At 41.7% G+C, this 27,394-nt stretch overlaps 4 protein-coding genes and 1 non-coding gene across 7 annotated transcripts; 3 read left to right on the top strand and 2 right to left on the bottom strand.

Moving 5' to 3' along the window:
- Window positions 1–35: 35 nt before the first annotated feature.
- Window positions 36–7,312, bottom strand: maf1b (MAF1 homolog, negative regulator of RNA polymerase III b). 2 transcript variants are annotated; one of them, XM_026179805.1, is made up of 8 exons: window positions 6,712–7,312; window positions 6,323–6,411; window positions 3,633–3,764; window positions 3,341–3,503; window positions 3,132–3,253; window positions 2,928–3,047; window positions 1,152–1,244; window positions 36–1,041 (listed from the first exon to the last, which is right to left on the bottom strand). In XM_026179805.1, exons 2-8 carry the CDS (start codon window positions 6,403–6,405, stop codon window positions 1,017–1,019), a joined length of 738 nt encoding a protein of 245 aa, XP_026035590.1. In that variant the 5' UTR covers window positions 6,406–6,411; window positions 6,712–7,312; the 3' UTR covers window positions 36–1,016. The 2 variants fall into 2 exon arrangements, with proteins under 2 accessions (XP_026035590.1, XP_026035591.1); XM_026179806.1 differs by lacking the exon at window positions 6,712–7,312 and adding an exon at window positions 6,504–6,545.
- Window positions 7,313–15,153: 7,841 nt separating this feature from the next.
- On the top strand, window positions 15,154–15,226 carry trnar-ccg (transfer RNA arginine (anticodon CCG)). The gene has a single exon. It is a non-coding gene; the product is annotated as a tRNA-Arg (tRNA).
- Window positions 15,227–15,333: 107 nt separating this feature from the next.
- Window positions 15,334–18,861, bottom strand: zfand1 (zinc finger, AN1-type domain 1). The gene is made up of 8 exons (XM_026179624.1): window positions 18,747–18,861; window positions 18,285–18,327; window positions 17,635–17,674; window positions 17,389–17,516; window positions 17,150–17,241; window positions 16,882–17,000; window positions 16,590–16,745; window positions 15,334–15,575 (listed from the first exon to the last, which is right to left on the bottom strand). Exons 1-8 carry the CDS (start codon window positions 18,799–18,801, stop codon window positions 15,399–15,401), a joined length of 810 nt encoding a protein of 269 aa, XP_026035409.1. The 5' UTR covers window positions 18,802–18,861; the 3' UTR covers window positions 15,334–15,398.
- Window positions 18,862–19,147: 286 nt separating this feature from the next.
- Window positions 19,148–22,060, top strand: chmp4c (charged multivesicular body protein 4C). The gene is made up of 5 exons (XM_026180933.1): window positions 19,148–19,564; window positions 20,391–20,568; window positions 20,935–21,043; window positions 21,151–21,277; window positions 21,695–22,060. Exons 1-5 carry the CDS (start codon window positions 19,375–19,377, stop codon window positions 21,754–21,756), a joined length of 666 nt encoding a protein of 221 aa, XP_026036718.1. The 5' UTR covers window positions 19,148–19,374; the 3' UTR covers window positions 21,757–22,060.
- Window positions 22,061–22,570: 510 nt separating this feature from the next.
- On the top strand, window positions 22,571–27,124 carry gimap4 (GTPase IMAP family member 4). 2 transcript variants are annotated; one of them, XM_026180728.1, is made up of 3 exons: window positions 22,572–22,717; window positions 24,944–25,711; window positions 26,982–27,124. In XM_026180728.1, the coding sequence occupies exons 1-3, from the start codon at window positions 22,687–22,689 to the stop codon at window positions 26,984–26,986; spliced, it is 804 nt and encodes a 267-aa protein (XP_026036513.1). In that variant the 5' UTR covers window positions 22,572–22,686; the 3' UTR covers window positions 26,987–27,124. The 2 variants fall into 2 exon arrangements, with proteins under 2 accessions (XP_026036512.1, XP_026036513.1); XM_026180727.1 differs by lacking the exon at window positions 26,982–27,124 and having other exon boundaries at window positions 22,571–22,717; window positions 24,944–25,719.
- The last annotated feature ends 270 nt before the right edge of the window (window positions 27,125–27,394 follow it).

The raw sequence follows: 27,394 nt of genomic DNA, 5'->3' as shown, positions 1-27,394 counted from the left end.
TCATTAGGTTGCTGCGTTTCAAAGACAAACACCAATTTATTCACATCTTTAATATATTTGCTGATCAAACGAAGCACAGGGCAGTCGATAAAAGACTCACAACTCCTAAGTACTTTTCAGGAACACGAAGAGCTCATCTAAAAACAATTTTCTGCGGCATGTTTTTTCTACTATACATTCACTTTTCAATGAAGTCTTTGCACTGGGGTAATGAGCAAAGAAAAACACTGTCAACACATTCAGGAATGAACAGGGATTAATTGGAGACAATTAAAAAAAAAAAAATTAGACAACAGTGAAACTATCTGATAAAAGCTGATATGTTTTCTAAGCTGCAACTCAGACGCCAGGAGTATAATTCTCCTTGGCCGTGGAGATTTAAAGAATACAGTCAGTAATAAATGCAACATTTTTAGATTTCAAGAGTTCTCACAGTAACGTCACTGTCACACGTAAAAAGCAACAACAGATGAGGAAACAGAGCTCTCAGCTTATCAGTCAGTCAGGCAGCCTCGGCTGGATTTTTGTGTGTGTGTGTGTCCTGTCTTAAACGGACCCAGCTCTGTTTTTGTCCTCGTCAGTTTTCAATTATGCTGGTGTTTCTGGACTCCTCTCTGTGACATCATCTGCAAGAAACTTGCTTTTAGTCTTTTTGAGCCACTTGTCCACAACAAGACCTCTTAAGTGTCCGTGAAGTGGTCTCTTTGGAAATGTGGCAGGAGTGGAGAAGTCCATATGTGGCTGTATGGGCTCAGAGCTCAGGATCCCGGAAAACAAAAAACAAAATACTGGAAAATGAAATGAAAGAGTTTTATGCTGACACAGGACTATTTAACTAAAAACAATACAAATAAAACCCTGCCACAACACAAAGTTTACCACCGGCAAGAGAAGGCATCAAACATGCATTAGTCTGAAGGTGGAAAATGGCTTTGGACAAGGCAGCAAATAAATGGCGAGGAAGAGGCGGGGGGGATGGACACTGGAGAAGCCTGGACACTCTTTGGCTGAGGCGGTTACACACACAGAGCTCTGGGGCAGCTGGGAGAAGAGAAAAATAATTTAAGTGACACATTTATTTATAGAAAAAACAAGTACTGCACAGCACATATTACAGTAAAGGAAACCCGGCGTTCAATAAGCAGTCTCACCTGTCCTCAGTGAAGCCATCCATTTCCTCTTCATCGTCCAGCTCCATGTCCAGCTCATTGTCGAGGGTGCCGCGGCCATAACCGCTCAGGACGCTGCAGAAAGATTATCACGATCAGACCCCCTTGTGTCACTATGTGTGCATTCAACCTGGGATACTTTAACTGGAACAAGTTACGTTGGGTGAGTGCTGAGTGTTTGTATATGTGTGCATGAGGGTGGGAATGCATGTTTGTGTGTGCCTGTTTGTCTGTGTCTATATGTCAGGTCGGGTCTTACACTCCACCTCTCTGGGAACTCGCAAGCCTATCTCCCCTCACCACACTCCCTGCCGGTGACTGATGCCCTCAGGGGTCGGTGCATTGGTGGTTCTTGGTGTCCGGGGCTGGGCGCTCAGGTATGTACCAGCTCACTCCCGGTGGCTACCTGGCGGGGCCTGGCGCCTGTTGCTCGGTCAGGCCTCCTCCGGGGTGCGGGGGGCCCTCGGGCCTCCGGGCCTGCACCTCAGTTCATTCTGGCACAGCTGGCTGCCGGCAGAGCCGGCGGGCACGCCGGTGCAGCCCCCTCTAGCTTCTGCTCGGTGGCTACTGGGTGACGCCTCATCTGGGGATCCTCAGCCCTTCCCATGAGGGTGGCACGGATGCCCCTCTGGTGGTCCTCCTTGAGCTCTCGCACTCTGGGGCCTGGATCTCCTCCATGCCTGCTTCATGCCCTGGGGGACGGGGCTATGGCTCTCTACATCCTCTTGCAGACCATTACATGTGGAAACCATTTGAATACAAGCGCGCTGATCCACACAGGTGTGCACACGGGTGTTCACTGTTCGTAGACTTAAATTACACCTTTCTTGGCTGCTACTTCAAAGCACATTGTGCGCTGTCTGTCCTGCGTGCTGCACAACAACATTGAATATTTAGTATTTACTGCTGTTTACACTTAGCTAGATTAATGCAATGGTGTTGTGTTTAGTATGTTGCTTTGGTTTTTTGCTTGTTTTCTATTCTTTTTCTCTCAACAGGTGATCCAGGAGACTTCCCCCCCCCCCCCTTCTCACTGTCCCTCTCCCCTTCTGTTTTTCCTTTTCTTTCCTCTTTTCTCCCTTTCCTATCCCTCACTCATGTCTGTCCCATCTGTAACAACTGAAAATAAAATAAATAATAAAAACAAAGGCCGATCAAATGGACCAATACGGCAATGCCACGATGATCCATTTGGCAAAATAAATCCATTGGGTATCCTTGTTGGTCTTCAGACAACAATTCTGACGGCTAAAGAACCAAATGGGACAGGCAAAGAAAAAAAAAAAAAAAACTGGAACAAGTGGAGGGATTTGACTGTTGCCTAATAATGAATTTGGCTTGGTCTGGCTGTACGAAGGCTTGGCAAACCATTTTTGCATTTTACTTTTATTTCCTCTTTTCTGCTTGATTGATGAGACCAACAGTCAGATGTACTGCGACTCTACAGTTTTGTGCTGCAGAGTGGAAACAGCCATCCTGTTGCTCTGTAGATCTGATATGCGTGTGCTCCAACCAGAACGTGAAGCAGGTGGAAACCTGGTTCATTGGTGCTACACTAAGCTCAAGAAGGCCACCTGTCGGCAGCTGCAGCACGAGACTGTGTAGCTTGAGAATGTCCAAAGGACGGAGGAGTTTTGAAACTTACTAATGTTGTCATTTCATAATTGATTTGGCTGCACACACACAAATCTGTGGGAAACACGATGTGCGAGTTGTTAAGAGTCTGTAGAGGTGAGCAGTAGGCTTATAGCTGCTGACCTGACGGAGCGACATGTGAAGAATACAATCCTCTTCAGTTTCTTGTTGTAGAAGAAGTAGTTGAAGGACCAGAGACTCCCCTCTTCACCAAAAGGGTCCGAGTCCAGATCTGGGTTGTAGCTAAAAAAAGATATTCAAGCTTAAAACAGATTTATTCCACACCACATGGTTCGCTCTGCAGCGTTAACTGTTCTCAGCACCTACCTGTAAATGTCACAGCCCTGCAGGTTGATCTCCTGGTCGATAGCGTTCCACAGCTCGGGTCCCAAAGAGTTAAACTCTTCTCCCACTGCTGAGAACAGACTGCTGTTCACTGCGTTAGCCACCTGGACAGAAAAAGAAAAGCAATCTTTGAAGCAAATTGTTTTTTCTCATTGCAGAGAACAAGTTTCGCTTCGGAACGGCATCCTGACCCAGTTGAGGCTGGGCTCTCGGCTGAACTCGTGAGCTCGCGCGGCGCTGAAGTCATAGTCCGGCCTGAAGGACTCGTTGAGCGTGGTGATGAGATAGAAAAGAGTCTTCCTGCAACACTTGTCGCTCAGAGGGTTTTCTCCGTCCTCGCTGCTTTTCCCCAGCCTGCACAGAAATGAACATCATGGTTTTTGTTCTTTGTTTTTAAAAAAAAAAACAACAAAAAAAAAAAACAAAGAAAGTATTCAATTTCTTCATCTTCCAAACATGCTGAACCTGGCCTGCAGTACTCACTGTGAAGGGCTGGTGGCGCTGGTGGACTGAGGAGGGGAGAGGGCCTCCAGGACATGCGGCTCCCCCTCCTGGCAGAACTGCTTGAACATGTGTTTATCGTCTCCTGCCATCTTGCAGGAGTAGCTCTCGATCCTGCGGGGCAGAAAGAGGCGAAAAACATTTAAGAGCTGGACGATGTAAACATGACGATGGGAGGGTGCGGCCGAATCACTGGAAACTATTTTAATATCCCAGCAGGATTAAACACATGATTGCATAACAGATGGGCCACTCCAGGACATTTTGATGAAATTCATTTTAACCCGCCCCCCCTGAAATTAAATTAATGAACACAAACAAATGTTGTTCCAAGAAACCTTTGATAAAGACTTTCTTTACATAGAGAAATTACTGGCACCCAACCAAAAAGGGTTTAACCAGAGCCAAATCAAAATCAGTAGTGTAATGACAGAAAGCTTTATTGATCTGTTTCATTCATCTGTGTGTAATATGTTCTGGATCTGTTCATCAAAAAGCCAAAACAACCTGAAAACTCTGATTTCTATCAAATGTGTTCTCCATGATCACCGCCTTTAATGCCAAATACACAAACACCTTTTCTGAAATGGGAAGGACTCCATTTTTTGTTGTTGTCGTTTCATTAAACTGCAATGTAGGTACGTTTGTTTTAGGATAGTTGGGAATTAATAACTATCAACACATAACTTAACTCTAAATATCTACAAGCTATTACACGTTCAACAAGACAGCCTGTTCCTTTCACCGGAGCCATATCTGCAGGAGTGCCTGACAAGTCGTGGCTAACGTTTCCTGCGTGCTCTTTCATGTTTCTAGGTCACATGCTGCTGAGATATATGAGAGCAGAGCAGCAGACTGCTGTGCAGTTGTTTATTTTGCACCCTCTCACCAAGAGGTTATACAAGAGCAAAGGTTGTGTCACTTGGAGGATACACTTGAGTGCTAAGACCCTCGCCAAGGCTGACAAGGCTAATTATAGGGACCTCATGGTGGAAATAACTGCCCTGGTCTCACTCACACACTCACAACTAAACTTAAAACTAGGCATAAAGAAACATTTCAGTTCACTGAAATAAAAACCAACTCAAAGCAAATAAGCACACTTTGAAAACGTAGCTGAATCTCACCTGAATTCAAGTAAAAACTCATGAAAAACACAAACCCATTATTACGCCAGTAGAGACCAGAGGTATAACAGTTAAAGAGATCATCCTGATGCGTTGATCTTTGTGTGAATGTTATCTAACCTCAGATAGAAAACGCTTGAATTTAGTGTTTTCTATTAATGTGTGTGTAAATAGGTGAATTTCACATCTTGTATAGAGCACTTTGAGTGCTCAGAGTAGAAAAGAGTAAAGACATATATGCATTTCATTATTACTGTATTACCAATTCAGGCCTACTTATTTACTGCCTTACTTTCCTGTTTTCAGTAGGAAACACAATCTTCACACAGAACACCAGCTGCCTTCTTTCAGGTAATTTATGCACCCTCTGAATAAATTGACTATGGTTTTATTTTATTTTTCTTGCCTGCATGAAAATACCATAATCCGCGCTGGAAGCCTGTTCAGTTAATTCTCAGCTAAAGTCTGCTATGATGAGCTGTCTCCAAATCCACTAAGCAGCCTTTGCAGCTGCTTCACCAGCACAGTCCTGATACTATGTAGTGTATGTGTGCATGTATACATCTGCTAAAAAACACTTCACAACAGTCTCAGAAATAACCACAGCGCGCTGTGAGAGGACACCGTGATCTGCGTCACGAGGTCACAACCACCGCCCACACACCCCAGAAAGACAGAACAGCAGACCGAGCTGCATAACTCCACACACAGCCCACTGCTCTTTATGTAACCACACTGTCACCGTATCCTCGGGCCCCGCTGGAGGCTTTGCATAATCGACAACACGCCGATATATCTTACAGTTTCCCAAGCTGTCAGTTATAAATTAACCTTCACTGCAGGCTCTGAGTTTAGGCCGTCTGAGGTAAAGAGTTACCATGATGTTGCATAACACCCAGGTGGCTGTTTGCTCTACTACCCCGCTTATGAGGAGTGTACATGAACTGTGAGCCAGCCGCACCTCTCGCACCATCTACCACTCATTTTCATGACATCAGTGGTAGATCTCTCCTGTATGAGGAAAACTTTTGCTTACACTGCAAGCCTGCAAAGTTTATTGGTTCAACTTTAGAAGTGCAACCTCGTAAAACCTGCACAGAAGAATTTGTTACTCATCTTGTGAAATAAACTCTGCATGCATCACAATCAGGTGAGCTATGGTAGCACGTCTTAAATATGCAGAAACTACAAGCACTGCAACTGACGTTTGTGTGGCATTCAAGTGCAGCAGAAAGCCCTAAAAAAAAAAATTCAGTTAATACCCAAAACGTTCTCAAGGGACCAGTCACCTGTCTGAAATGTTGCCTACATGTCCACAAACAGACCCTGTGCCATTTTTTTAACCCGTGAGTCACCAGCACACCTAACCCAAATCATGTTTACTTACACCACTTACACCACCTGGTGAATTTTTAATACTGAGGACTTTATAGTTTATGCATTTTTTAATATCCTCTGAATTCCTACATTATTTGGTCGCATCTACTCATTTCACTGATCATTCTAAATGGGGGAGAAAAAAAAAAGTAGAAATGAAAGTCTTACCTGCCAAGTATGCGGGACTCCCCTGTTTCAACACACAGCCGGGAGCTGAGAGCTTCAAAGCTGGAGTTTTCCAACAGCTTCATTGTAGTCTGCAAGACCCATAAAGATAAACATACACATGCTGTTTAGCTTGCATTCACAACAGGTCTCTTAAGGAAACGATAACTTGGAGTTAACATGCCTGGACAGTGCCCGCCTTATAAAGTCATTACACAGCGAGTTACACATCAGCGACAAGCAGATAAACAATGGTGTTATTTAGCAGAGAGGGGGCTGCAGCGCCCCTAGAGGACAACTTGCAGATCAAAACAGAAGCAGCTGCCCCTCCCCCACTCTGCTCTACATTTAGTTGACAAGCCGTCTTCCTGGTTCCCATATAAATCACTTACCAGGCAGTATTTTTCGACACTGGCCGAAAACAGACGGTCCAAAATCGAGCAGTGAGCTGTCTCGGTAGATACTTGCCCCTCTGTGACCAGCAGGGTGCTGAAGATAACCGAACCGCGCTCTGTGGGTGACCAGCTAACGGTAGCTAAGTTAGCTTACTGACAATTGCGCTCCTGACTTCACAGAACAGCCTTTAGTTCGCACTCGAGCTTAAGCATCTTACACAAACACTCGGTCGAGAATGAGTTATTCTGAGGCTTTTTAAGTTTATAGAAAAGCTGCTCTTGCCGATTAAGTGCGATGAGATTACATCCAAAGACTCTTGGCGTCCGTCGGAGTCTGTCTGCAGCGGCATCCCTTCCGACCTAATTTACAAAGCGACCGTTATTAGCGAGATCAAGCCGCCTTTTTCAGAGCGACTCGATCAGAAAAGCAGCAACGAGCTACCTAACGTCGTGAAAATATATATAATCTGGTTACGGTTGCTACAAATCGTCGACTATCGCAAAGACATCTATTGTCATCAAAACAACGGACTCTACTGTACTGGTAAAACCCAGCCCCCTTTTTTTTATACGCCTTGCTAAAGGAACCCGCCCACGCTTGTTTGTGGTCCCTTGTCATTGGCTGAAATAATCCATCAATATAAATATGACTAATAAGATTGGCCAGTGCTATATCGGGGGGTGGGCTCCCCAGGTTACTGTGTATTTAGAAACTAAACTTGTTTTGTTTTGTGTTGTTTTTTTTATAGACCTTTCTTCTCTTCCGTTAATCGAAGCAGTCAATTAACACCTTAAAATACTCAAGTATTATACATATATCAAATATAAATAATTATTCATCCATATGTTACTCTGAACATCACACAGAAAAAGTCACTTTTATTTTGTACTACTTTCATTCTGCATACTCCAGAGTTTCTATAGTATATTTGTGGTTTCATCAGCTATTAAAAAAAGGATGAGTACTTTCGTTTAGCACTAAGCAGTGAACATCATCTCAATCCTGCTATCTCACGTACACGTGCTACCTGTTTATAATTACATTTAAGATTCCCCCCCCCTACTCCACCCTCCGTGCTACAAAGCAAAAAAAGATGATTTGACATTTGAGGGTGTTGTCATCAAGGTCCCTTAGCTCTAGAAAAAACTGGCTTTGGTGATAAGGCAGTAGCCACCTCTTTTAAAGCCTTTTAGACTTGGTTTTATGTATTTTATGCTGTCTATTACATGTTGTTTAATTTGCCGTATCTATATGTAAGGAAGAGGACTCCCTTACTGCATTTATTTATATTATATGTATAGCACTTTAGAGCACACCTTTCACTTTATTAAAAGCACCTTATCAAGCACTTTATGAGCATTGCACTTTAAGCATGGATTTGCACACAAGCAGTTTAAATATTTATTGTCTATTTATTGGGAATTTTAAAATCAGTTGGTGGCCTTGTTTCAGATCCTGCACAGCTGCTCCTCATCAAGGAATGTGGTGGTTGTCTGTCAGATAGTGATGGGACGTTCTGTATCGAGGCTTCGGAGCGTGTGTCGAGTAATGGAGGGGGCGTTTCCGCGAAGCGCGTATCGAGGCTTGCTTCATTTATGGGAGGAGCTGAAAATGATGACGTCCGAAGCCTCGCTGCCCGGCTGTACCACGTGACTGGTTCATGAAGTGGTTCGAACTTTGCCGCGAGATATGACAGCGATATAAAACCCCTCAGACTTCATTCAAAAATGTGGGTGTTTGATGGAGAGTTGCGGTTAGTGAGAGTTTGGAGACCGTTTGGAGGTTTATGAGAGTGAGGAAAGTCAGGAGAGAATGGAGCCAACTAAGAAGAGGAGGATGTCCTCCCCTGTGTGGGAACATTTTGATCTTATTCCTCCCAACAATGTATGTAAATTTCTACAGAAGATGTATTTTCATGATACTGATGGTGCAATACAATTTATGTTGAGCTGTCTTGACTTTTGTACAAGGTGAAGTGTTTTCTATGTGCCAGGGAGCTGGGATATAACAACAACAACACCTTATCCATGCTTAGGCACTACAGAGCTTTGCATGAGAATAAGGGGGACACCGATTGTGGAGCAAGACCAGGTGAGCCATCAAATGCAATGATAATATAGGATGCAGTAATGTTACTAAATGATATAACAATATTATACAACTGTTATAAGTTACGTATGTGATATTTATATTTGTGCTTTATCTTTATTGTCTTTCCTCAGGAGAACAATCTCAAATAGATGAAGACCTAGTCAGCATGGTGATTGAGGACTCCCAGCCATTTAAAGGTTCCGGGAGAGACCATGGGTAAAGAGTGTGGTGAATCTTTTTGTGCTTGGGTTTCTGGGTTTTTATAATATTGGGTTTGGTGTAACATTAAAGTGTGAAGTATTTATTAATATGTAAATGTGAAAATGTATTTATGTATTTATTTATTCTTATTGATATATTGTATACTGTGGTGGAAGGTTGGGATTTAAGAATTTACCTGAGAGTGGAATAATGGTTGAGTCTGTGACAGCTGAACATATTTAAGGCTGCCAGTTGTCATTAGAGGGTGGATTTTTGTGCTGTGAAGAGGCTCGACAATTGTTGTAAGGAGAGCCATATAGCGAATAAATACTTTGTTCCACTACACTTGCCTTGGTCTGTCTCACTGTGTTTCCAGCCGCTAAAGGCTGCCCTGTTACAAGTGGTGTCAGGAGTGTGTCACTCATGCCACAGTGAGAAGATGATGACAAGAGGTGGAAGAAAGCCAGGCCAAGAGGAGCAGCCTGATGAAGGAGTTGGAGCTTCATCTGAGCTAGAGGCCATGGCAGCAACAAGCCCTGAGAACAAATTGGAGGAGTTAACAGGGTTGGTGAAATCTCTTATGTGGTCTCAAGCAGCCAGAGACCAAAAGTGGGAGAAGGATTTGTCACGTCAGGAGCAAAGGTGGAAAGGCATGCAGCATCAATTTCAGCAAATCCAGCTACAAGTTAACGCTGTAACTGATAAGCCTGACCCACCAGAGGCGCCAGCGCCCCCTACAACATCTGAAGAACAAGAACTTGGATTCAATGGTGAAGACATTCCAGTGGCCAGTGGGTCCAGGTCTTTAATTGAACCAAAACTTTTTCCTCTGTCACCAGAAGATGACATTGAACATTTTCTGACTACGTTTGAAAGAATGGCAAACGTGTGTCGATGGCCCAGAGATGAGTGGGCTATTCGTCTGGTTCCCCTGTTGACAGGTAGAGCCCGCACAGCCTACATTCTTATGGATTTAACAGACTCTGAGAATTATGATAAGGTGAAAGAGGCAATTCTGGCAAAATATGAGATCACTGCTGACACCTACAGACGCCGCTTCAGATCTCTGAAAGTTGAGCCAGGTGAGACGCCACGTGAACTTTATGTAAGATTGAAAGACCTGTTTTCAAGATGGATTAAACCTGAAAAATCAACTGTAGAAGAAATATCTGAGCAGATAATTCTGGAGCAGTTTTTGAGAATGGTTAATCCAGAGCTGGAGATTTGGATACGTGAGCATGACCCGAAGACTGCAAAGGAAGCAGCTAGCCTCGCAGAGGTTTTCACGTCAGCCAGAAAAGGAAGCAAGAGCACCTACTTCAGCCGGGAGACCCACTACGCCCAACCAAGTAAGTCCATTGGGGGTGAACAGGGTTCTGGTCAAGTTCAGGCTAGAAATCTTTCTAGTTCTAGGCAGCTCCCTTCCCATAGACCTCACAATGTGAAGAAATCCTTTAAGTCTTCAGTTCAGGATATTAAATGTTATCACTGTCATAACTTTGGCCATACACAACAATTTTGCCCTGCACTTAAGTCAAAACCATCTCTTTTATGTGCAGTTCCAAGACCAGCCACAGAGCCAGTAGGAAAGAAAGCTTGTACTGTCCCTGTTTTAATTAATGGGCGTAAAGAGGAAGCTTTGCTTGACTCTGGGTGCTTTCAGACTCTTGTACACTCTAGCATAATTTCAGGAGAAAAGCTAAGTGGGGTTGGGGCTACAATAAGTTGTGTGCATGGAGACGAACACAGGTACCCCACTGCTGAGGTTTACCTGACAGTAGGAGGTCAAACCTACTTGTTAGTGGTAGCTGTTGTTCCCAGTTTGCCATATTCAGTGATACTTGGTAATGACATCCCCACTCTTTTTGATCTAATACACCAGTCAGATTATGACCCTCAAGTGAGTGCTGAGAAAGACATTCAAGGCTTAGGTGATGAATCTGGAAGCTCACTTCCTCTAGATATGACAGTTGAACCATTTAAACCCTGTCATGTAGTCACAAGAGCACAAAGTGCAAAGGAAATGATGCAAGAACTACCCTTTTTTGAGGAGTCTCTCGAAACGGAGCCAGGGAAGATTAGGAAGTCTAGGGCTCAGAAAAGAAGAGAAAAGTTCAAAGGCTCAGGGGAAAAAGGTACAGCATTGTTCCCTAAGCCAAATAACCAACTTGAGTTTGATGTTCCCTCAGATTTAGGTGCACTCCAAAGAAGCGACCCTACTCTAAAACCCTGGTTTGAGAAGGTAACAGAGGTAGAGGGGGCTAGTCAAGGTCAGGTAAGCTGTCTTGCAGACACTGTTTACTTGATTAAAGGAGGCATCTTGTACCAGAGAAAGGGGAAGTGCGAAGCTGTGGCACTCCCACAACAGTTCAGAGACAAAGTTATGGATTTGGGTCATTCAATTCCATGGGCAGGTCATATGGCTTTTCACAAAACACTGAATAGGATCAGCAGCCGTTTTGTTTGGCCAGGGATGTATGTCCAGGTTTCTGAGTTTTGCCGTTCCTGTGAAAAATGTCAGTTGACCTCAGGCAAAGGAGTAGCACGAGCCCAGTTGCAACCACTGCCAATTATTGAAACACCATTTGAGAGGCTAGGCATGGATATTGTGGGCCCTTTAGAGAGGAGCTCCACAGGTCATCGCTACATATTAGTCATATGTGACTATGCAACACGGTTTCCTGAGGCCTTCCCACTCAGATCAATTAAAGCTCGTCACATTGCTAATTGTCTTCTGCAGCTTTTCTCTAGGGTAGGCATACCAAGAGAAATTCTGACGGACTGTGGAACGAACTTTCTATCCAAGTTGTTGCAGCAGGTTTATAAGCTGTTAGGGATAAAGGGACTTAAGACCACCCCGTATCACCCCCAAACGGACGGGCTAGTGGAGAGATACAACCAGACTCTCAAAAGTATGCTGCGCAAGTTTGTCTCTGACACAGGTGCTGACTGGGATCAATGGCTGCCCTACCTTCTGTTCGCCTACCGGGAGGTCCCGCAGGTTTCCACTGGCTTCTCGCCTTTTGAACTTTTATACGGTCGCCAAGTGAGAGGCCCCCTGGATCTGCTTAAGGACTGCTGGGAGGAATCCAAAGCAGAGGGCGAAAACATCGCAGCCTACGTCATCACCATGAGAGAGAGGTTGGAGAAAATGGCATCATTGATGCAAGACAACATGAAAGCTGCACAAAAACATCAAAAGACTTGGTATGATCAGAAGGCCAGGGATAGGGTCTTCCTTCCAGGTCAGAAAGTACTGTTATTGCTTCCCACTAGCGATAACAAGTTGCTGACAAAATGGCATGGACCATACGAGATCATCAGACAAGTGAGTAAAGTCACTTATGAGCTGAATATGCCAGAAAGAGTTAAAAAATATCAGACATTTCACGTGAACTTGTTGAAGGCATTCCACAGCCGACAAGAGCCGGTCTATCAGTTACTGGTGCGTTCAGTTAAGGATGAGGAGGTGACTGAGAAGTTCTTTTCAACTAACATTCAAGTTTGTGCTTCAGTTGACCTTTCTCATTTGTCTCCTACTGAGCAGGCTGATATAAAACCACTCGTGGACCCACAGCTCTTTCGAGAGACACCAGGTTTCACATCACTGGTTCAGCATAAGATACGGGTGAAGGAGGATGCACCCGTTCGACAAAAGAGCTACAGAATTCCAGAACGGTTGGTGCCAGTGCTGCAGAAAGAAATAAAACTGATGTTGGACCTGGGAATCATTGAGGTGTCAAGTAGTGAGTGGTGCAGCCCGATTGTTTTGGTACCAAAGAAAGATGACACCCTGAGATTCTGTATTGATTTCAGATATTTGAATGCAGTATCCAAGTTTGATCCCTACCCAATGCCCAGGGTGGATGACCTGCTGGAGAGAGTTGGATCAGCAAGGTACATTACAACACTTGATCTGTGTAAAGGATACTGGCAAGTGGCTTTGGCGCCAGAAGCGAGAGAGCTGACAGCCTTCAAAACTCCTTTTGGTATGTACCAATTTAAAGTCATGCCATTTGGGCTTCAAGGTGCACCAGCGACATTCCAACGATTAATGGACCATGTACTGAGAGATGTGTCAGCATTCTCTGCAGCATATCTGGATGACGTGGTGGTGTACAGCCAGTCCTGGGAAGAGCATGTCATTCACCTACAGAAGGTGCTACACTCCATCAGAATGGCTGGACTGACTATCAATCCCAAGAAGTGCTCCATAGCCAAGAGAGAAGTGGAGTACTTGGGCTTTGTAGTTGGCTCTGGGAAGATAAAGCCGCAGGTTGGAAAGATTGAAGCAATTCAGTCCTTCCCAGTTCCGACAACAAAAAGGAAGGTGAGAGGTTTTCTGGGTCTAGTAGGCTGGTACCGGAAATTCATACCTTCTTTTGCAGAGCGATCCACTGTACTTAATAACCTCACAAAAGGCTCAGCCCCTAACAAAGTGCGTTGGACGGAAGACTGTGAGCAAGCATTCAGAGACCTCAAGGAAGCAGTTTGCACACATCCAGTTCTACACAGTCCAGACTTCAACAAGCCATTCCTCTTGCAAACTGATGCTTCGGGAGTTGGCCTTGGTGCTGTCCTTCAGCAAGAGGTGGATGGTGAAAGAAGGCCTGTGGTGTTTCTGAGTCGGAAATTACTCGACAGGGAGACGAGGTATTCGACGGTGGAGAAAGAGTGCTTGGCCATGAAATGGGCTATTGAGGCCTTGAGGTATTATCTTCTGGGACGTCACTTCACTCTGGAGACTGATCATCGTGCCCTCCAGTGGTTGAACCGCATGAGGGATGCGAATGCCCGCATTGCAGGATGGTACCTGTCTCTGCAGCCTTATGACTTTACGGTCCAGTATAGGCCGGGGAAGTCAAATGTGGTTGCTGATTGTTTATCTAGGATGACAGAGGACTGAAGCACTTCGCGCTTAAGAGAGGGAGGAGGAAATGTAAGGAAGAGGACTCCCTTACTGCATTTATTTATATTATATGTATAGCACTTTAGAGCACACCTTTCACTTTATTAAAAGCACCTTATCAAGCACTTTATGAGCATTGCACTTTAAGCATGGATTTGCACACAAGCAGTTTAAATATTTATTGTCTATTTATTGGGAATTTTAAAATCAGTTGGTGGCCTTGTTTCAGATCCTGCACAGCTGCTCCTCATCAAGGAATGTGGTGGTTGTCTGTCAGGAGAGAAGAATGGTGATTGTGATTAAGGTTTACCAATAAGGAAAACTAATGCAAATGTGTGTGTGAAATCTAGGGATAAAAGTGGTGCAAATAGGTGTTTGTAAGTTAATGATTACTCACCTTTCTTGCCTGTGTCCTCTTCAAGGTGTTTGGGCAAATGTTTCCCCGGGGGTCCAAACACCATTTAAAGGTTCCGGGAGAGACCATGGGTAAAGAGTGTGGTGAATCTTTTTGTGCTTGGGTTTCTGGGTTTTTATAATATTGGGTTTGGTGTAACATTAAAGTGTGAAGTATTTATTAATATGTAAATGTGAAAATGTATTTATGTATTTATTTATTCTTATTGATATATTGTATACTGTGGTGGAAGGTTGGGATTTAAGAATTTACCTGAGAGTGGAATAATGGTTGAGTCTGTGACAGCTGAACATATTTAAGGCTGCCAGTTGTCATTAGAGGGTGGATTTTTGTGCTGTGAAGAGGCTCGACAATTGTTGTAAGGAGAGCCATATAGCGAATAAATACTTTGTTCCACTACACTTGCCTTGGTCTGTCTCACTGTGTTTCCAGCCGCTAAGGGCTGCCCTGTTACACTATATTTAATGGGATTTTTAAAACAAAATATATATCATAGATTTCATAGCACTGTTTTAAAAGTGATGAAAGTGGCTGACAAACTGGTCCAGTGGCCTAATGGACAAGGCATCAACCTCCAGAGCTGGGGCTTGAGGGTTCAAGTCCCACCTGGGTCACTTGTAAGGTAGCTGCAATTAAAGTGTGATAACTGTGGTTGTGAAGTCTACAACAGTTCTGGATAAGTTTAAATCTATGGTGCTGCTGCTTCTTACATCATTTAATGTGTTTCCATTCCCACAAAAACAGTTGAAGTTGCATACAGTAAGTTTAAGTGCCTTAAAAATACAGCATTGTTTTAAAAGTGATGAAGCTGTCAAACAAAAGGGCCCAGTGGCCTAATGGATAAGGCATCAGCCTCCGGAGCTGGGGATTGTGGGTTCAAGTCCCACCTGGGTCATCTTTACTTCTATTTACCACAGCATCATTATAGAGATGGTGTACTTGATTAACTGCACAACTCCATAATGCTCTCTTTTCAGCTTGAAAGTAAAACCCAAAGCAACATTTATAAAATAGCAATTTATTTGCATAAATACAAACTGCACACAGAAATTATTCACAGTGTCTGGTCAGTTCTGTGTGATATAGTCAGAAATATCATTCAGGCCTGTGCACTCATTGTCCAGATACTCCAGAATGACATTTCCCCCGTTATACAGAGGAGTTTCTGGGTGAGCCAACAGAGAGAGCAGGGTGTCATCCATCTGAAAAGCCTCGCCTGTCTGAGGATGACATAACCGCAGCTTCTGCAATTAAAGAGAAGAGGATACTGTTAAGAGATGTGCACGATGCTACACAGCTTTGTCTAGATATAAAACTGTAACTGTGGTGGGTACAATGTCCAACAACTCAATGCGTTTAGGCACGCAGACCTGTTGAATCTATACCATGAAGAATTAAAGCAGCTCTGAAAGCAAAAGCGTGTGTAAGAGAAAAAACAAACAGTGATAGGTTTAGCAAATAAGGCAAGACGGGAATGCTGCAGAAAATCGTTAATATTTAGGTAATATATTTATTTTCCCCACTCAGCGTGCTCTTATGTTGCTGTCTATTCCCAACAGTCTAATGAAGGGGACTGTGAAATCTATTTATCAAAGTGACATTAATTTCAGTGATTTAATATTTTGAGTGATAAATGGCTTACAAACAGACCAATCAATTTTCTAATGTGGCTTCTATTACACACAATTCCAGGACAAACATTTATTTGCTGTATCATCAGCTAACTTCCTGGGATGGTATGAAAAATAAATTGCCTGTCACCACGCAGCACATTTTGGGCTACTGTAGCTTTACTGCAGGGCTTGCTTAAGTAGTGTTACTAAGGTATGGTCGAACGGGTTTCATAATGTATTCCTTCTCACTTAGAGAATAGTAAAAAGTTATGCTCTAATGTGTGTATACACAAACAGCACTTGCCTATAGACACCTTACAGTATTAACGCAACAAATACCAAAGCATTTGTTGCTACAGTAACCTACGGTGGTAAAAAGACAGCCACCATTGTTCATTCAGTGGTGCTAGTTTCAGTCATTGTGCAAAGGCACTGTTTATAAGTTTGGGGAAGCCTGCAGTCAGCTGAGACTGAATGAGTCACTTGGATGAGTGTCGAAATGTTTCTCCCACTGAAACGCTACGTCCAGATGAACAGAATCAACCTTTTGGGATGTTGTGGCACAGACAACGCCGACTTTAAGCTCAACATACTTCACTAACCCATCGATATTGCTATTTGTAGTACACCCCTCTGTTCTCTTACCTTAGCTGTCAGCACGTTATTGTTGTTCTTGAGGCCAGCCAAAGAGGCTGCATAATCCACCACTTTCCCCACGCTCCATTTGGAACAGAAGAACATGGGCTTGCTGGAGTCTTTAAATTCTTTAGGAAGATACACCTGAAAGTAGTTTCTCTCTGTCTAGAAAGTAAAAATAAAAGAAATTGAATAATGGCAGGTGGATGACAAGAGATGTTTAACATGCAGTAATGTATACACAAGAAACTGAGCAGACAGTAAAGTGTCAAAATAAAAGTATCGACAGTTGGGATTTTACCTGCGGCAGCCCCTTGTCCCCTGCAGCATGCAACTTCAGCTTCATCAGGGCCACCTTTGCTGCGGTTGCACTGTTCTTTGCTCCTCTGCGCCCTTTACTTTTGGATCCATCTTTTGACTCTGAGCGGCCGCCAGGCACAAAGGAAAACAAAATCCAGGTTAACAGGTCAAAGGGAACAGGCACACAAGAGTGAAGGCAGTTGTTTAATACTGATCCCATGTGGACAAAAGAGGAATGACAGAAGAAACTCCGGACTACATTAACTAACCTACAATCTTCTGCACCAGCTCTTTGGTGGCTTGCATTCGAGGCTTTTGGACTTCCAGCTTCTCACACTTGTGATTATCTTGATGTCGGTGGCTATAAAGACAAAACAGTCAGTTTATTAGTTCTGAATTAATAAAAATTATGCGATCGGAGGTTTAAACTTTTTCTGCCATGAACAGGATCAAAAAACGCTCAAGAGCCACCGCCTTATTAAAAAGTTAATTAAAGTTGGTAACCTACGCCAAACAGAAATGTTTTTCACACTGCGGACATATAACTGGTAACAATTCTTTTCCCTTGCAGTCTTCAAATGAGCATGGATAACTTGTAGTTCCACCCGCTGTCCCGGATTCCCTTTTTACTGACTCCTAAAAAGAAAAGAAAGATAGAGTGAAGAAAGGCTTCAGCCATAAAGAGAAATGTATTTGTTGTCCTGATAATATTAGAGAAAGACATTAAGCTAATTTATTTAACAGCTCAGGATACCTTTGAACATGAGTGTCCATCTTTGCTTCTGTGCTCGAGACTGAAAGGGACAAAAATGTGTTTATCTGAGGTGAAAATGAACAATTCTCACTTGAATTATCTTAACCAGATAACTTCAGATATAAGAGTTTTCCGTACTACGAAGCTGGTTATGTTTTTACCAGAGTTTATTGTCATGGTAACCTATGTTAAGAACCTAATCTGCTCTGCAGCAGGTTATATTCCAGATAAGAGAACAACAGGTATGAACTTTCCCTGAAAAATAGCGTCACCAATCTTGGAAAAATCCCTCTGACATGAGTGCGCAGACAGAAGGAGGGTCTAAAGTTTTTCAATAGCGTCTAATATCTTTTTGTTTCCTTGTATTCTTAGTACCAACTTTATTCCTTGTTTTTTTTTTTCTCCTTTTGGCTGCAAACAATTTTACAACAATTTTATTGGTCTATAAAAATTAATATATGATCTTAAAACAGGACACCTTTTTGTACTCCTGGACCTTATATATATATATATATATATATATATATATATATATATATACATATATATATATATATAAATAATAATAAATATATTAATTACAGTATTCGTAACAACACGCTAACAGATGCACATAAGAAAAAAACAAAAAACCTGACTTGAAGTCTTACCAGAAAACACCACCGCAGGAATCACAAACAAATGGCAGAAAGTCTGAGAGAAGAATAAGGAGAACGTGTTAAATATGTTGTGAACAAGGACCATAAGTACACTTGTCCAGTTCAAACGATGAGATCTAACAATTTGTCCCAAAGTAGCTCATTAAACTAGTCTGACACTTTCAATCAGCTTCATTCACGTTACTTATATTTACATAACATTAAGAGTACAACTGTCGTAACTCATTTAAATACCGAGCTGAATTTCCTTGTGGGAGTTTGTAGTTTTAGAGAAGAATGCTTGATAATAAATTGAGTTTTATCCGAGGGAACCAACGCTAACAAGCGTTAGCGCACAGGCTAAGCATGCTAAAAAAAAAAGACGATTAGCGTTTTCATAATAATTAAAACAGCAGAATAAAGTCGCACCCCAACATCTTTATTTACTGTGCTTCACACAAAAATACAACGGACCTTTCAGATTGCAGGAATCAACCTGGCAATGCTTCCCGATGTCTAATTCAGCCATTAGCTAACCGAAACAGCGTCAGCTGAGATCATCGACACGAACTTTGACCCCAAATGTGTCGTCACGTGACTGAGTCTATACCATATAAAACTTTTTAAATCTTTATATTTTTTTATTATATGTGTGTAACAGGATACACATGACTCGCATGTAAAGTAAAATAAATTAACAATTTCATTTATCCACATTTTTTTCACAGTAAATAAAATTCAGTTTTTTTCTGGTTTTATCAGCTTAATCAACATATCTGTTTGTACAACTAAATTAAAACGTTAAAACAAGATATGATGCACTGTTGTATTATCCCGTTTGGAGAGAAAACACGGAAAAGACGCAAAATTTAAGCCCTGGTGGAAACGGGAGGTAAGGCGTCAGGTATCCAGACGTCACGCAGGTATCTGCGAAAGGTGTGGCGAGAGTTGTGTTCACGGCTTGTTTGAAAGAACACAAAGCCGTCGAGCTGGAATATCTGCCCGCAACACACCCGCCTTTGGAGAAAAGAAGCTTGGACGATCGTTCAGACTGTTTTGCTTTTTAGTTACCAACAAAGTTTACCGCCCCCAAACAGCCAAAATGAGCAAAATCTCCAATTTGTTCAAGGGGGGCTCGAAACACAAGTCGAAGGGAAACCCTTCGGCCCAGGAGGCCATCCACAAACTCCGGGAAACAGAAGAAATGCTGACAAAGAAGCAGGACTACCTGGAAAAGAAGATAGAGCAAGAAATTGCGATAGCCAAGAAGCACGGCACGAAGAACAAGAGGGGTATTTATATTTGTTTTTATGATGGTCTGAAAAAACGTGTGCACCTGTTCCTCCACCGAGGCCAGGCCAGGACACACTACGCCTCCAGGAAGTCTTATCTTGTACACTTCCATATTTTAATCTTTTGTCCGGGCAAATATCAAAGAAAAGGAGGTGGTTTATGGGCCTTTTATATCTCATTTTACATTTCTGTTGTTCTTGCTTAATAACTTGATGTGTGGTAGCAACAGCTCATGGGTTAAACCGAAGACACAATGTCTATATAAACAGAGTTTATAAAACCTGACTCTTATTTCTAACAAGTCTTTTTTTGTTTTATTTTTTTACAGTGAAAATCCCATAAAACCTTTAAAATGTACATTTTTGGACTCTTGCGACTACAAATGTACCAGCTTTCATAAATCCTAGTTCACATATCAAAAATTTAAGGTGGATGACTCTTTTGTTATTTAGATAAATGTGCAGGAAAGTGTTAAACAACTCTTAAATGTACAGTGACACAACTGTGAATACTTCCCTCGCAGTGATTGTCTTCAGTGTGTCATTGACAATGCCTGAAAATACAACAGGTTTCTAACAAGTAAAACAACAAAAGGTTTTTATTAAACCTGAAAGGTCCCTTCCCTCAGAGCTGCACCCACAGCCCTGGGTGGCATGGACTGTTGTCTCAGCTGCATTGGTTGTTGACTAAGAATAAACGTCACCCTGTGAAAGGGAGGAACCCTGTCTTTTGTTTGTTTGTTTGTTTGTTTTTGTTTTTTTGAGGACACATGACACTTTTGGAAATTTAACTGCACAAGTGACTTCTATGTCCTCTCTGTGTCAGCTGCCCTGCAGGCCTTGAAGAGGAAAAAGCGTTTGGAGCAGCAGCTCACCCAGATTGATGGCACGCTCTCCACCATCGAGTTTCAGAGGGAAGCTCTGGAGAACTCTCACACCAACACGGAGGTCCTGAAGAACATGGGCTATGCTGCCAAGGCCATGAAGAAGATCCATGAGAACACGTAAGAAGCTGCTCACACAAGGCAGAAACCCCCCTGAGCTTTGGTCTTACTTTCCACCGGTAGTCCTGGCTTGGTTGTGTTTATGTGCAGAGATTGTTTCCTTTTGAACAAGGAAACATGTGACGTAAATTCATTTATGAGCCATATTTCAGAAGGAAAGCTGCAACATACAATCAAAAATGTATAATTAGTCAAAATGATGAATAAATCCTAATACTTCTTTGGTGCAGTTTCAACACTACTGAATGTTGTGTGTGATAATTGAACACAGAGAATCTCAAACAGAATTTAATTAAGAAAGCAAGTGCGGTGTTTTGAGTGAGTGAAAACCCTTTCACCTTCTTTCACTCTTACTCTCATTCTCAGGGATTTGGGGAAGATCGATGAGCTGATGGCAGATATCACCGAGCAGCAGGACGTGGCCCAGGAAATCAGTGATGCTATCTCCAGACCTTCTGGGGAAACATTTGATGAGGTGGAGACTGTCTCAGTGTTTATAAAGACTTTTTTTTTTTGCACAGATATTAAAATATGCTTGGTATTTTGCTGTGTGGCACGTGCTCACCTTTCTTTTTTTGTTAGGATGAACTGTTGGCTGAGCTGGAGGAGCTAGAGCAGGAGGACCTTGAAGAAAGTATGATGAGTATGGGCGGACTGCCCAGCGTTCCCAGCTCCAAACTGCCTTCATCAAGATCCAATGAGCGCGCAAGTAAGTTTCTAACAACTGACAGATCTTACATGTGATGGCCACTTTCACACGCTTGCCTGCAAACTGTAATACTGTCCCAAATTAAAAAAAACAACAACCCACAATATTTTTAAAAATTTATCTATTAAATTATTAATTTTAAGCATATTTCTGTTAATTTGATCTTTAGTGTATTTATTTGAATATTATAAAATCCAATTATAATCGCGAAAATGTAATAATGGAAACTGATTGTTTTTTCTCCATTGTGAAAAGGTGCTGCAGTATATGCACACAACAGATTTTAAGGCTTATTATAAATACATTAAAGGAGAAGATTCTTTTTGCCATCAGTAAAATAAAAAAATTGGTTGCTGGTAAATTTCCCATGTTTAGTCCACAGCATTGATTATTAATTGTTTCCTCCTTTTTTTACAGCAACCAGGAGAAAGGTTGAGGAGGAAGATGACATGCGCATGCTGGCATCGTGGGGAACTTAAGTACACTAAGGCAGCCTGTTTCCTGAAGAAAGCATACACAGAACTATAAAAGGATCTTTCTCACAGTCTTTTTATTATTATTATTATTATTATTGAAAGCCATTTCAATAATGAAGAGCAATATGTTGTTTTTGAGTAAACTTTCAGCTACATGACTAGTAATATTTATCAAGAAGTGAAGGAATAGGTTTTTGTTCCCATGTGTGAGGGGGTTTTTTGTTGTTGTTTTTTGTTTGTTTTTTTTCTTTTAATGGAAAGTTATGGAATGTCATTTCTGCCACTACAATAAAAAAGATTTGCCATATACAATTTAGTGTTAATATCTCAAAATTTGGGGTTGTGTATCTTAAATGTCTGAGAAAATAATTTTAACTTGAACAATAACAAACTTTGACTTATGGATGGAAATTGTTTGCCTTCTTTGTCAGAAACAAACGTTCATAGAAACCATACTAATCTATGACAGAAAATTTTTAAAGGGTCAATGAAATTGTAGCTATGGCTTGACTAATGCTTTTATAACTAAGGGAAAAAGTGTACTTTATTCAGCTGTAAATAACTTCTGCATTAATGTTGTAAATACAGGCTATTGCTTTATCCCTGTTCCGCAATAAAAGTCTTATACATATCTCAAAGTGTTTATGTCCTCTTTTTCTAAAAATAATAATTATTAAAATTTGATATGTAGCTATGTATTCTTGTGGTTATATTATTTTCGAGTCTTAAATAATAACTAAAAACCTTTAAAATTGAGGATATTTGTGTACGTTTTATGCATCCGGTTTTTAAACGATGTGCCTTTATTTTGAAATCAGGGACCGGAAGTAGTGTATTTGCATTCAGATTATCCGGTAACTTCTGTCATCAAGTATTCCGGCGAACTAGCCGCCCAAAGACAAACTAAGACTATAGTTCGGAATTTAACGGAACATGGAAGCGAATAAACCAGTTCAGACCTCAGGTAAGATTTTGATTTTATCGCAACTCAAACAACTTTAGTTTGTGTAAGTTATCAAATAAAGACGGGGCGTTTCCGGGACTGTCAAAATTAGCATCAACTTAGCAGTTTCGAAGCTAAACGTCCGAACCGGATTTTGACACGTTTCACTATATCGGCAAAACACAACTGAAACGTATTTAAGGTTTATAAGAAATACTTTTAAACCACAAAGGCTGTCAGTCATAAATCTTAAACTAGATGTTATCGATAACTGGAAACTCAGTTTCCGCCTTAGTTTAATATTTGAAACATTTCCTTTTCACAGTAAATGTATTCAGCACACCAGCAAAGGTTTTAGTACATCAAAAGTGTATAAAGTAGAGCTTAAGGTTAATTTAGGTGACTCGGCTAAGAATGCGTGGGAAAACACATTTTAGATAACTAAAGTACAAGTCAAAAAAGATGAAGTAACTTAAAAATGTGGACCGGGAAGGAAATAAAGTAACCATATATAGTAAATGTATAGGTTTATTTTATTTGGAACAAAATCTTCGTTAAGTTGGTCGATTTTGCTCAACGCAACCGGCCCCAGCAGGCATTGCTGCATAATTTGGGAGGTCTACGTGACTGTGACTCAGTCGCCTTCACGACATGTTATGAAGGCAACCGACTTCTTTAAAATCTCTGGCATTTTCCCTCTAACAGATACCCCCTCGTTAGTTTTAACAAGTAGTGTTTGCTATTTGAAAAATACTTAATAAACTTTTAAAAACTGAAAAAAGAAAAAACGAATGCTTTTAAAGCATCAGAGGTACACCGAAACAATTAAATGTTAATCCGGCACACTGACTCATGTACCGCTAACGTATTTCGGTCCGACTGAGCGCAATTGGGTAGACGTATTCACACGTTTACCACGGGTTTCAGGAGGTAGAGCAGTTCATCCATCAGTGGAAGGCCGATGTTTTGATACCTGGCTGCTTCAGTCTGCATGCCCAAGTCTGTATCCTGATCCTCATGTTGCTTTCTGATGCATCTGTGGGAGTATCTGTGTGTGTTGTGGTTGGGGCAGCCAAGAAGACTGTGAGCGAAGCGGCAGAGAAAGCCACAAAGTGGCTGTGGATTAAGAGGGCTGATCCGTGGCTAGCTACTGGTACGCAAGTCGGGGCCTGATCACCCTCGGCTGGGTCGCCTGGGTGAGGGTGTATGATGTTGCGAGACCCGAAACACCCGATGACCCCAGGATACATCATTGAAGATGCGTGCCAGTCCATCCAGGACATGTTTCTTGCATAGTGTGTGAATGTTAGAAAAAAAAGTGCTTGTATGGAGGAGTGTGAATGAGGCATGGTGCATAAAGAGTACTGAGATGCTATGTAAGAGCCAATCATAGCATACTGGGTGTATACCATTAATCAAGTCTTAAAACCAACAAACATAAGTTCAGTTAGTCATTGTGACATCCACACAACCTTTAAGCTTTTTGTTCGTACAAATTATATCCCAAAATACATTAATGATATATACCAGAGTCAAAAGATATAATCATTAAGGTGTATAGCAATTATAATACATTTCATGTTGACATTTTTTTTCACAATTTTATACACAGAGTTTGGTCCATATTGACATGATCGCATCAAGCACTAGCTGGAGCTGCCAACTGCAGATCCCAAAGGTGCTCGAATTGAGAACTGCTGCTTACTGGATATTTTCTCTTTTTCGGACCATTCTCTGAAAACCCTAGAGATGGGCTTGTGTGTGGAAAATCCCAGTAGATCAGCAGTTTCTGAAATAGTCAGACCAGCCCATCTGGCACTGACAACAACTTTTAAAGTCACTTGAATCACCTTTCATCCTCATTCTCACGCTCTGTTTGAACTTCAGCAGGTCATCTCGACTGTGTCTGCAGGTCTAAATGGATTAAATTGCTGCCAAACGATTGGCTAATTAGATATTTGCATTATAAGTTGAACATGCTTTGAATGAAACCCAAAGTTAGGTATTTTTATTTGTTTAAATGTAGTGAATCCTGTTAAGCCAGTGGTGGCTTAACAGGATTCAGAGCTAATAAGCAAATTTTTGCATAATAAATAAAATAAAATTCATTTGAATATATTTTTTTTAAATTTAAAATAAATGCAAAAAAATTTAAGCATGCAATAATACTAATAATCATGAGTATAATGACGATAATACAGTTATTTGTACTGACACTGTCTTTTTTATGATTTTTACGGACCGTAGCTGGACAAACCTCTGGACCAGACGAGGTGGCCAGAAAGGCAGGAGCTGAAGCCAAGGAGGCCAACCGCCTGGATGAAGTTCGTCTGGTGGTGTTGGGATGGAGGTGGCCGGGGAAGAGCTTGACAGGCAACACCATCTTAGGCAGAGAGGAGTTTCATTTAGAGCGAGCTGCTGAGTTCTGTGTTACGAGGCAGACAGAGGTGCAGGGACGACAGGTGACAGTGGTGGACACGCCAGGATGGTTCTCTTCCCAGGATACTCCGCCTTCCTATAAACAGGAGTTAGTCAGGGGAGCCTCTCTTTGCCCTCCAGGTCCACACGCCTTCTTGCTCGTCATCCCCGTTGGCATGTTCACCGAGGTGGACCGTGCTCGCATTGAGGAACACGTGAGCCTCTTTGGGGAGGATGTGTGGAGGCATACAATTGTGGTGTTCACCTGGGCGGATGTGTTGAAGAAAATCTCCATCGAGAGGTACATTCGTAGGGAGGGTAAAGATCTGCAGTGGTTGCTGGAGAAATGTAAGCGGAGGTACTTTCTTATTAACAACTGCATATTTGGGGAGAATCCCCAAGTGGGACACTTAATAGAGAAGGTGGAGAAGATGGTGGCAAAAGAGGGTGGGCACTACAATCCAGAGGAGGCGAAGGAGAAGAAACCTGTAGATGAGAACCGGAATTCGTCCAAAGAGGCAGAGGAGCTGGGAGCCCAGCCCAAACAAAACTCTGGAGTGGGTTTGTCAAAAGCCAGAGAGGTGGAGGTGCTTTCAAGTGAGTGATGGGCTCATGTCACAATGGAGGACATTTCTATGTATTAAATATCACATGAAGTTCATCTGAGATGAGCTTCTATAAATATTTTTAATCATTTAATCATATTTAAGCGCTTGTATGTAAAAAAGGAATGAACCCACACAAAACTATCACCTGACTATACAGTTTCCTTCAACTCCACGGAGCATTAAAGTTTTTAATGGTTGAATTTTTTTTAGTAGTAAGCATTTGTTGTCATCAGCATTGTTTTTGGTCACAGCAAGTGGCCCTTTGAGCAAAAGGCTCTAAAAAAACAGCCACTTTATCTGCTAATCATAGGTCTCAGTGATGTTTACTGCCAACAGTCTTTTCTGCAAAGAAGATGACAACAACTGCTGGATGGCAGTGGCTGATTTTGTACTGAAACTGAAGAGTTAATAATTGTAACAATTTTTTGTTTCCCAGCTACAAAAGGTAAGCAGGCAGTTAGTTAGGGCATGTAATTAGCTTTTATTGGAGTGGTCCTCTACACCAAGCCCAGTTTTTCATATTGCCCGCCCCTGTATTAGAGACTGTCTCTGGCAGCTAAAGTGTTATACCTTTCCTTCAGAAGTTGAAAGAGTCCAACTTGTGTTATAGTGCTAACTCCAGTATTGAAACTAAAAATGGCTGCCTGTTATCACAGGGATCAGTATGGGCTATGAGACCACTCGTGTAAGTACGGTTGGTCCATGTAATTAAGGGAGAGGTAACAGAAATCAGTCCATTTTCTCATTATTCCTGGCTATTTGACAAAAAAAAGTACTTGTAAATGTACATGTATGTAAAAAAAACAAACAAAAAAAAATCTTCTTTTGACAAGCTTTGAGCTACAAGGTTAAACCTAAACAACAGAGATGCAGGCTGTAAAACCAAACATGGAGCTGAATGTAAGGTAGAGTCGGGTAATAATTATCTGTGGGCTCATCACTATGAAGAGCTTAGTTTTATTTATTTGTTATAGATGATCACTGCTTTAAGGAACACATTACTCCACACAGGTACCTTAAAGTAGTCTTGTTAGCCTGTTTCATCTTATCGCTGCTTTGTGGTATGTGTGGTTTAGATTTCAGATTAAATTATAATCCTTCCTCTAGGTTTCCTATAACTGAAGAAGAGCAAACCTAGAAATATCCTTTTGTTTTTAACATCCTTGTCGTAACAGTGATGTCGTGACTGTGCATGAAAATTAAGCTTGTAAACTGGAGTCTTGTTATAAATTATTAACAGACTGTGTGTTTGGTTCTAGATTAACGAGACATTCATGGCTGACGGAGCCTCTAACCCACGACTAACGAAGCCTCTTCCTTACTGATCTGATGGAAAAGCCGCTGTGTGTTGAGAGGAAAAAAATGACAAAAAATAGCAAAACAACTGAAATGTTACTGAATGTAAAAATCAATGTGATATATTTATTTTATTTTTTTTAATCAGTCGTGGACATTTTTAAGGAGCTCAGTGTGATAGAGGAGGCCTTTAAGCCCTTTAGTTCATGTTGTCCAGAGACTTGCTGTCCCGCTTTTACCCAGAATTAATTCTGGTTAATCTTACTAGGTTTGCAATACGGTCTTGTGGGGGGTGGTGTGATGAAATCTCGAACAGAAACACAAGTTGTTACATAGATATTGCCAAATGTAGTGTGTACACTCCTTACCGGATACC

The sequence above is a fragment of the Astatotilapia calliptera genome, chromosome 9, assembly GCF_900246225.1.
Source record: "Astatotilapia calliptera chromosome 9, fAstCal1.2, whole genome shotgun sequence".
Classification (NCBI taxonomy): domain Eukaryota; kingdom Metazoa; phylum Chordata; class Actinopteri; order Cichliformes; family Cichlidae; genus Astatotilapia; species Astatotilapia calliptera.
Note: the sequence above shows the minus strand (reverse complement) of the source record. Positions and strands in the feature narration are given on the sequence as shown.

What these genes read in the sequence shown, in the direction of transcription:
- zfand1 (XM_026179624.1), bottom strand. Translation starts at nt 18,801, where the DNA reads ATGGCTGAATTAGACATCGGGAAGCATTGCCAGGTTGATTCCTGCAAT. An exon ending in TCCTGCGGTGGTGTTTTCTG is followed by an intron (nt 17,675 to 18,284) that starts GTAAGACTTCAA and finishes TGTCCCTTTCAG; the next exon opens with TCTCGAGCACAGAAGCAAAG. An exon ending in GAAAAACATTTCTGTTTGGC is followed by an intron (nt 17,242 to 17,388) that starts GTAGGTTACCAA and finishes TTGTCTTTATAG; the next exon opens with CCACCGACATCAAGATAATC.
- maf1b (XM_026179805.1), bottom strand. Translation starts at nt 6,405, where the DNA reads ATGAAGCTGTTGGAAAACTCCAGCTTTGAAGCTCTCAGCTCCCGGCTG. An exon ending in CAGGGCTGTGACATTTACAG is followed by an intron (nt 3,048 to 3,131) that starts GTAGGTGCTGAG and finishes ATCTTTTTTTAG; the next exon opens with CTACAACCCAGATCTGGACT. An exon ending in TTCACATGTCGCTCCGTCAG is followed by an intron (nt 1,245 to 2,927) that starts GTCAGCAGCTAT and finishes ATCTTTCTGCAG; the next exon opens with CGTCCTGAGCGGTTATGGCC.
- chmp4c (XM_026180933.1), top strand. Translation starts at nt 19,375, where the DNA reads ATGAGCAAAATCTCCAATTTGTTCAAGGGGGGCTCGAAACACAAGTCG. An exon ending in CGGCACGAAGAACAAGAGGG is followed by an intron (nt 19,565 to 20,390) that starts GTATTTATATTT and finishes TCTCTGTGTCAG; the next exon opens with CTGCCCTGCAGGCCTTGAAG. An exon ending in AAGAAGATCCATGAGAACAC is followed by an intron (nt 20,569 to 20,934) that starts GTAAGAAGCTGC and finishes TCTCATTCTCAG; the next exon opens with GGATTTGGGGAAGATCGATG.
- gimap4 (XM_026180727.1), top strand. Translation starts at nt 22,687, where the DNA reads ATGGAAGCGAATAAACCAGTTCAGACCTCAG. An exon ending in TAAACCAGTTCAGACCTCAG is followed by an intron (nt 22,718 to 24,943) that starts GTAAGATTTTGA and finishes TACGGACCGTAG; the next exon opens with CTGGACAAACCTCTGGACCA.